Source organism: Rhinolophus sinicus, chromosome 14 (assembly GCF_057876585.1).
Source record: "Rhinolophus sinicus isolate RSI-liver-muscle chromosome 14, RSI-T2T, whole genome shotgun sequence".
Classification (NCBI taxonomy): domain Eukaryota; kingdom Metazoa; phylum Chordata; class Mammalia; order Chiroptera; family Rhinolophidae; genus Rhinolophus; species Rhinolophus sinicus.
The window spans coordinates 22,128,979-22,137,609 of record NC_142514.1 but is presented as its reverse complement, the minus strand read 5'-3'; the positions used below and the strand labels follow the sequence as shown (position 1 = coordinate 22,137,609).

The 8,631-nt window shown below is 53.7% G+C and overlaps 2 protein-coding genes across 2 annotated transcripts; one reads left to right on the top strand and one right to left on the bottom strand.

Moving 5' to 3' along the window:
- Positions 1-71: 71 nt before the first annotated feature.
- Positions 72-1,520, bottom strand: TSSK3 (testis specific serine kinase 3). Its single transcript, XM_088790913.1, has 2 exons — positions 1,376-1,520; positions 72-736 (listed from the first exon to the last, which is right to left on the bottom strand). The coding sequence occupies exons 1-2, from the start codon at positions 1,518-1,520 to the stop codon at positions 72-74; spliced, it is 810 nt and encodes a 269-aa protein (XP_088647039.1).
- On the top strand, positions 704-2,983 carry FAM229A (family with sequence similarity 229 member A). The gene is made up of 3 exons (XM_088790912.1): positions 704-2,269; positions 2,351-2,497; positions 2,720-2,983. Exons 1-3 carry the CDS (start codon positions 2,133-2,135, stop codon positions 2,820-2,822), a joined length of 387 nt encoding a protein of 128 aa, XP_088647038.1. The 5' UTR covers positions 704-2,132; the 3' UTR covers positions 2,823-2,983.
- Positions 2,984-8,631: the final 5,648 nt, after the last annotated feature.

Sequence of the window (8,631 nt, the reverse complement as noted above, 5' to 3'; positions counted from 1 at the left end):
CACCATTTTAGAAGCAGGTTTTTGGGTTTGCTTTCTCCCCCTGCTTTATTGGGGAGGACTTGCCATTGCTTTTATGAAGTGCTTGCTAGCCATGGATGCCAACTAACTTCTTCGATTGAAGGCCTGAGGATCATGTCTGGTTCCAGGAGCTGCTTAAGCAGGTCCTGGCATTCAGCCGAGATGCCCAGATGAGTGGGGAAGGACACCCCCTTCTGCTGCTGCCACAGCATCTTGGGGATATCTGTGTCGTCAAAAGGTAGGCTGGCACAGAGCATGACGTAGAGGACGACGCCCAGGCTCCAGACGTCACCCTTCTTGCTGTCGTGGGGAATACCCTGCAGCACCTCGGGGGCAGCGTAGGCTGTGCTGCCGCAGAAGGTCTGGCTCAGCTCCCGGCGTGACTTGGGCAACAGCTTGGCAAACCCAAAGTCAGTCAGCTTCAGGTTAAAGCCCTGCAGCAAGGCATTCTCACACTTGAGATCCCGATGGGCTACGCCACAGCCATGGCAGTAGCGGATGGCCTCGACCATCTGACGGAAGAGGGCCTTGGCCCGGCTCTCTGGCATTGGCCCCCCATTCAGCACGCAGTCAAACACATCCCCTCCCTCAGCCAGCTCCATCACCAGGTAGATTTTCCCGTCTGCAGACTCCAGCATCTCATACACCTGGATGATATTCTTGTGGTCCAGAGTCCGGACAATCTGGAGTTCCCGAGGCAGGAATCTCTGGATAAACTCTGAGGAAACGAGGGAGAAAGAGATGGGGCATCAAGTCCAGAGGGGCCTAACTCTTCCCTCCTGTCTCCTACCTTCCAACATCTGCCTGCCCACACACCATGTCTGGTTCTATTATTTTTGTAGTTAGTATTCAAAGGAACTACTCCCTGCCAACCTTAAGGACTCTTGTGAGCAGCCTGTGAGATCATGGATATCCAAATCTTTGTGGGACTTTCAGACAAAGCCACTGAATCTGTTATGAGGCTGCCCACAGCGTAGTGAGCCAGCTCTCACCCCTGCCTCATGACCCACAGTTCCTTCCATGAGCCCAGTCTTGTTTCCCATTTCTACATACCTCTATACCAGCTCCTGCCCTCTGGCAGCCCTGGCCATGGTCTTTCTGCCAATCTCTGTTCCCCTGGCAGGCTCAGGTTCTGCCTCCGATGACCCTTCACCCTACCACTTTAACCTTGGATTTTGGAGGGCATGATGTTCCTGGACTCCCAGCATCCCTGTTCCCACTGATCTACCCCAGAGCCACAATCTCTTGCTTCGCTTGGTCACAGACTAAAAGGGGAGGAGAGAATGGTCCTTCTGACTGGAGGAAGCACCCACCCACCTCAGCCAGCCCCCACTTCTCCAGAGGGGCCCCAGCTCACCTTCTGGCCCTCCCATCTTGTCTATAATTTTAATTGCCACCTTTCTCTGGTGTTTTTTGGAAAATGCTTCTTTGACTTTTGAGTAGGTCCCTTCCCCAATGGTCTTGCCCAGCTGGTATCCATTGGAGAGCAGAAAGTCCTCCATGCTGTCTAGCGCCTCCTTTCTTCCTATCACCCTCTCAGCTCATGCTGCCTCTCTGAGGCAGCTCTACTCCACCATCGCCCTTGGCCCGGTCCTTTTTCCCCCAAGGACTTCATCCGCAGCGGCCCCCAGCGTTAGAACATTCTCCGTCTGGACAGAGCAACCGCAGGTGGTGGGGAGGGAGAGGGCCGGACATTTTAAAACTCCGGCCCAATTGTGATGTAAATGTGTGACCCTTGGCCAAAATGGGTAGTACCCCTACCTGCCCTCACCAGCACCAACACCAAACAGCACTGGTTAAGTCACTGCCGCGCTCCCGCCACCACGCCAGGCAGTGAGTCGCAGCCCCTCCCGGGGTGAGGGTGGAGCACTCCGGGGTGTCCGCGCTGCCCAGGATGCCAGGCTCCTTTTCGTGGACGCCGCCTCGCAACTGATTGTCGTTTCTGCCTGCGGCCCCATCGGGCCGTTGGGGATCTGCGCCATCCAGTCTTAAGGCGCTATGGCGAGAGTCCTCCGGCTCCCGGCTCGTGGCCGCACTAAGTGCTGGGGCAGCGGAGGGTTCCCCGGCTGGAGGAACGGGTTCTGTGAGGTCAGCGAGCCGAGGTCCGGGTCACAATGCAGCCCTCCCCCTCGACGCCCGGGACCGCACCCGCCGCAGACACCTGCCCGGCTCCTCCTGGACCAGAGCGTCCTCTCGCGGCCAGGGCTCAGGCAGCTGCTTCCAGCCTGGGACCAGCCTCGGCCTCCGGCAGGTGAGCAACGACCCACGGGGCGGGGGCGGGGAGGGGACGCCCGGAGGCCCGGGAGTGGCCTGACCGCTCCTCCCCACGCAGAGCATCCGGGGTCCTGGACATGAGTGCCCAGGAGCCCCCGCAGGTTCGAAGATTCCCCATTGAGGCCGGAGACTCCCCTAGCCTTGCCGCCGCCCCCGAATCCCAGGACAACCCAGAGCCGGTAGCTACAGAGCACAACCCGGTCAGGTGAGCAGGCGCCCTCCCCCGCGGCTCCTCCTGCGTCCCGGAGGGCTCCCGGCCGTCCCTGTCCCCGGCCCACTTTTCATCCCCACACTGCCCCCCCCCCCACGTAAGGGCCCCACATCCATTACCGAACCTCGGGGACCCCCAAGTGCACTCCCTGGATGCGTCCCCAACAGGATGGGCCGGCCCCCACCTCAGGGTCCCCTGCCGCGTCACTTTCCCCAGGCCGCTTCGACGCTGCCCCGGCTGCCACTGCCTGACGCTGCTGCACGTGCCCATCGACGTCTACCTGGCTATGGGCGGGAGCCCCGGGGCCCGCGCCACCTAAGTGAGGCTGCGCACGGCGTCTCCGCGGGAGCCGGGCGGGGACGTGGCCCGCTGCGGGCCACCACGCTGAGGTCGCGCGCGCCGAGCACGAGACAATGATGCACATTTTAAAATAAAAGAATGATGCACATTTTAAATAAAGCACAGCATAAACTGTTCTTTCCACTACAGGCTGGCTGTGTGTCTCTGTTCCTTTGGATCGGGCCTGCCGACTGCTCCTCCCCGTCCCTCAGCACCTTCCCTTCGGCTGCCTCCTCCCTTGGATCCAGCCCCAGGAGCCCCCCTTCCTGGTCCGCTTTCTTCTGTCTGGGCGCTAACCCTCCCCCCATTTTTTTGCTAGTTAGGACCCCTTCCTGGGCGGCTCCCTCGGGCCCTGCCTACATCTCCCCCATCCCTCTCCTTAGTTCTCCAATGAAAATCACATCACTCTGCTGAACTCTGGAGGCCCAGAGAAGCTCGGGATTGGGGGAGGGGGGCAGACAACTTAGAATAAAGAGAATGACTACCCACACCACGCTCATTTAATTCTCCCAAGACGGAATTAGGTTTTGCTACCTGCTGTTTTGTGCTCCTGGGCACCTCTGGTTTTGTTGAAAGAGTTTAGGGGCTGCCCCGTCCATTTTGAGCCTTGGTTTCTCCTAGGACTGGTGGCACCAGAAAAAGATTGGGGAAGAAGTTGTTTGAAAAACTTTGATTTCTTATTCGTATTTTACAGGTGAGGGAACTGAGCCTTGAGACACTTGCCTGTGGTTCCCCTAGCACACCCCTGTGTCTTCAAACTTAATGCCCTAAAAGCCATCCAATCCATAGGAGGGGCCCATGACATAAAGTTGCCTGGAAGTGTAATATTTAAGCTGAATGGGTATTTCCCACTTTCCAATTTTGCTTTAATGAACCTGTATTATTTTAATATTGGGAAAAATATAAGTAACCTAAAGATCAGGTTCAGTCTCCTGTCCCCTGAGATCTAAGTACAATTGACTCAATACCCCTCTCCTAATCCACATGGGGTAGAAGCCCAAGCTGTCCCTCAAGCACTTCAGAATCCCATGGTTACCAAAGAGGTGACTTCTTGGCGTCCGCACAAAATGCTGTCCCAGGCAGTGCCAAATGTAGGAGACTTACGGAAGGAGAGGGTATGTGCCGAAAAGCATATACTCCTAAGTGAAGACTTTAGACTTGACCATTCAACCGCTGGTCTTTTAAACATCCTGGCTCTTGAAAGCCCCTCCATGCCTGTGTTTCCCCTTCAAGAGAATAACCTCTGGCTTCAGGCCCTAGTGCTGGCTTCTCTCTCCTCCCTCACACTTACCTCCTGGAGAACATCTCAGGGACTCTCAATACTTCTATTAAGTGGAATAATCCAGTTGTTTCCATCCCCACAAAACTCCACGCAGTCTCTACTCAGCCTAACAACCCATGCCGCTGCTCTGCAGAAAAAGGGCCTCCCCTCCTTCCCGGTAAACAGTACTCGCTGTTTAGGAGACCATCATCATTTTAGAGAGAAACAAATTATCAGGCTCTGTGTTGATAGGGTCGCTCCATTGCAAGCAGCTGAAGTTAGCTTCAGCAAAAAAGGGATTGATTGTTTCAAGTGGCTGGGAAGGATATACGCTAGTGATTAAAGGAAGAACTGTAGGAACTGGGCATCTATGGGGCTGGAACCAAGTATTCAACCCCACCAAGACGCTCCATTGTTCCTCTCTCATCCCTGATTGTCTCCTGGGCAGAGAGTATAGCTGCACCAGCTTAGAAATGCCAAGAATCCCAGTCTCCATATAGCTACCCCTGGAAGGGCAGTGTTTGGCCCTTCTTAAATCAGATACGTACTCCTTGGGCCAATTACCATTGTTAGGGAGATGGGAGACTATAAACAGCCAGGTGAGGCCATAGGGAAACCTTCCCTTGAGGTGCAAGCACAGCCAGGCGATTGACAGCATCACCAGAAAATAATGGGTAAAGATGGGGAAAAAAATACTACAGGAGAAGAGAGAGTTTATGCAAAGGTTGGAAGACTGGATATGCCTGAGAGAAAAAGAAACCGGAAAAGAAGGGGTAGAGAGTGGCAGGGGCCAGGGTGACAACTCTGTTCCATGGTAATGAGGAGCCTTGGACAGTGTGACCAGGTGTCGGGCTTCTGGGTTCTAGTTTAGGCTTTGTCCCTGACTCAGACAATACAGGTCCACCAGGCACTGGGGATTCAGTGGAGAACTTGACCTCCACGGGCCTTGGCTCTTATAGAACTCACATGGCCTAGCAATGACCTACTGTGAGGTCTCACTCAGACAAGTCCCTTCCCTCAGGGACCATTTCTTCACTGGTTAAAAAAAAAAAAAGGCACCAGCTTATCTCTCTGGACCTTGCCCACCCCCAAACTGCTGAATCCTTCCCACTTTTCCTTTCTCTCATCTCCCATCTTCCTCACTTCCCTTGTCCCATCTTCTCAATCCTCCTTTCCTTTAAAAAAGATTTATTTCCACCTTCCACGTGCTTGGGTAGTGAGTGATGCAAAGATTCCGGACACACATCTTGCCAATGGACATTCTAGTTAGCTCTAGAATGTCCATGAGCAGCAGAAAGGGCATTCCAGGTGGAAGGAACACTGTGGGTAAAGGCCTGGAGGCAGGAAAGTGGAGGGAAAGTTTAAGGAATTCATTCAAACAACTTTCACCTATACCTACCTGGGCTCCACTGGGTGCTGAGAGCCCAGGTCTGAATCTGACAAATCCCTTGCCCTTGCAGAGCTCAAAATTTAGGGGATCCAGGATGAGTTCACAGAAGAGAAGCTAGATCAGGGAGGTCTTGAGCTTGAACTTTGTTCTGTAGGTGACAGGGAGCACGACAGGCTCCAACCTGGGTCACTTCCCTCTATTTCTCATCTTCTTTTCCATTCCATTCTCTGTTGCTGCTTCATCTTTCCCCCTGAAAAAGTTGCTGGCCTAAATTCTCGTCCTGGGTTTGAGTCCTGATTGCCATTTACTAGCTGTGCAAACTTGGGCTAGTTGCTTAGCCTCTCTGAGTCTCCATTTCCAAATCTGTAAAATGAGATAATGACACCTGGTGGAAGGTTTCAGCAGTCATGTGAGTACAGCACCAGGCAGGACTCTCTGGCACAGCCCGCAGCACTTGATGAGCAAGAGAGGCTGCTATGGCTGCCGCTGCTGCTCCTACCTTTGGCTTCCAGGGGCAGCAGCGAGCCAGCCAGTCACGTGCCCAGTGTCTGGGTGATGCCCAGCCTTGGAGAGGGTTGGGGAATCCCTCTTGCTTCCCTCTGCCAACTTCCCAGCAGTTCTGCTCAGGAGCCTAGGAACTCGGGGCATTTACAGGGGAATCCCCAGGTGGTAAAAGCAGAACTGCCTCCTTCACCCTAGAGGGTAAAGCTGTCCCCAGACCCCAAAGCCAGACCCACAGATCCCAGTCTTACTCTCTAGGCCTGAGGAATGGGGAGGGGCCCCAGGAAAGGGGGATGCTTGAATCACTGCCTTCCCTGACTTCTCTCTCAGACACCTTAGTAGCCAGCCCCTCCCTAACGGACCCCCTTTTAGAAGGAGGGGGCGAGGTACAGATGGACCCCCAGGTTACCATGGAGATGGCAGGGAAAGGGTTGCTGTATCACCATGGTAACAGTTGACGTCAGTGCTACTCTTTCCTATCACTTGATCTGAGAGGGGGGCAGCCACCCCAACCACAAGCAAGTCCCCCACAAAGCCTCCTTCCCTTACTGAGCCAATCAACCTAGGGGTCGACAGGCTTAATATAGCGCAGGAGTTAATGGCACAGACTTGGGTGTTAGTCAAGCCGTGGTTCCAGTCCTCCTTCTGCCTCATCTTAGCTGCGGGAATTTGATCAAGTTCCTTAATCCCTGGAAGTCTCCTATGTACAATGTGGTACAGAAGCTGCAGGCCTTCAGGGCTTAGTGTGAGGCTCTCAGGGGATCATGCAGGTAGTCGGGCGTTGGGCCATCTTGTGGGAAGTGCGCCCTGACATTAGGAACTGTCAAGAGTCCTAGGAACCTGTCGGGAAATTGTGGTCCTTCAGATATAGATTCATAGCCCATAGAAGGCTCCAAAGACTAAGCCCCTGAGACTGAGCATCTTACAATTTGAAGACAGTGGAATTTCCAGATTCTGAGGCAATCCCAGACGTCACTTTCCCTGACACACCCTCACATCCGGTTTCTGACCCAACTTCCCCTTTGTCCCACCCTCTGCCTCCTAGGCCTTCTTAGCAGCCTTCTACCTCTTGGGCCTCCATCTGCTCCTCTAGGAAAAAGGATGGATGAGTGACACTCGGAAGACACCAGGCTACCTGCCACCAGGAAGATCCGTGAGTTGGACACCACAGGGATGTGAGGGTCCCAGCTCCCACTGGCCTCTTCCCATCCCTCCTTGGAATAAGGGAACCGGAATCATTCTCATTCCCTCTCTCTCCCCCAGCCCCCAAAGTGACCACAGTCTATTCTGCTCCAATTCCACTGCCAACCCCCTAAATCAGGCCGCCATTGCTACTCATCTGGATTACTCCAGCAGCCCCCTAACCAGTCTCCCTGATTCCTTCCTGGCTTGATTCCTCCAGTCCAGACTTATTTTATAACGACCACAAAACCAGCCATCTCACTCTCCTATTTAACTCTCATCAACGCTTTATAAAACACTCTTCCTACCTTTAAGCATGCTGTTCCTTCTGCCTGGAATGGCCCCCTTTCCAATCCCACTTACCCTTCAGATGTCCACCTGTCTTTCCCCCCATAGCACCTACTTGTCCCACTGTGTACTTGCCTGTTCCTTGATCCCTGTGGAATGGCTGTTCACCCCCACTACACGATAGACTCACCGAGGGCAGTGGCCTGTGTCTTATTCGTCCTAACATCCCCTGGGCCTAGAATGGGAGGGCTCAGGAGTTTGCAGAATGTCTGCAGATTAGACTAGCTAGCGAGTGAATGACTGCCTGGTAAGTCCACAGAGAAGAGGCTGCAATGCTGTGAGGAGAAGGAAAAGCAGAGCCCACAGGGGGATCTGGAATGCCTTCCCTAAGGAACTGACACTGGAACTGAGATGAAAAGCAGTTACCCAGGCAAAGACGTGGGGTTGGGAAATGTCCCAGCACTGGGATTGGTATGTGCCGTGGGTGAACTTGGTGCTGAAGACATTGTGCAGAGGAACATACTCATGTTTTGAAAAGACAACCCTGGCAGCTCGTGGGAACAGACCATGTAAGAGACTGAGAGTGGCAGCAGGGAGACAATTCAGGAGGCTGCTGCAGCCTCCCAGGTGAAAGGCGATGGGGCTTTGGACCAGGTGCAGCAGTGGAAGTGGAGAAAAGCAATGGGATTTACATATGTGCCAGAGAAGGCAGAATTTTGTAGCTGCTTAAATATAAAAAGGGAGAAAGAGGGAAGAGTCTAGAAGCAAGCACAGATTTCTAGTTCAGGCAACTGAGAAAATGGCCAAGCTGGGGAAGATAAGAGGAAAGGCAGCTATGGGGCATGTTCCCTGTGAGGTGAGACATCCAGAGGGAGAGGTCCAAGAGACAGGTATGGGGATGGGAAGAGAGGTCCGGGCTGACAGAGGTGAGTCTCTGACACAGGCGGACACCAAAGGCATAGCAACAGATGAGATTCCCCTGGGACAGACTATAGAGGGCCCAAGAACATCCATGTTTATTAGGCAGTGAGCAAAGGATGAGATTTGCCATGTGGCAGCAATCAGTAAGATAGCAAGAAAATCAAGAGTGCACAGTGTCCAGAAAAATGAGGGCACAAAAGTACTTCAAATAGGAGGGAGTATGACTGTGTCAAAGTTGCTAAGGGG

Coding starts and splice junctions, on each gene's coding strand:
- TSSK3 (XM_088790913.1), bottom strand. CDS start 1,520: ATGGAGGACTTTCTGCTCTCCAATGGATACCAGCTGGGCAAGACCATT. Junction 737..1,375: donor CAAGATGGGAGGGCCAGAAG/GTGAGCTGGGGC, acceptor TCGTTTCCTCAG/AGTTTATCCAGAGATTCCTG.
- FAM229A (XM_088790912.1), top strand. CDS start 2,133: ATGCAGCCCTCCCCCTCGACGCCCGGGACCGCACCCGCCGCAGACACC. Junction 2,270..2,350: donor CCAGCCTCGGCCTCCGGCAG/GTGAGCAACGAC, acceptor CTCCCCACGCAG/AGCATCCGGGGTCCTGGACA. Junction 2,498..2,719: donor ACAGAGCACAACCCGGTCAG/GTGAGCAGGCGC, acceptor CACTTTCCCCAG/GCCGCTTCGACGCTGCCCCG.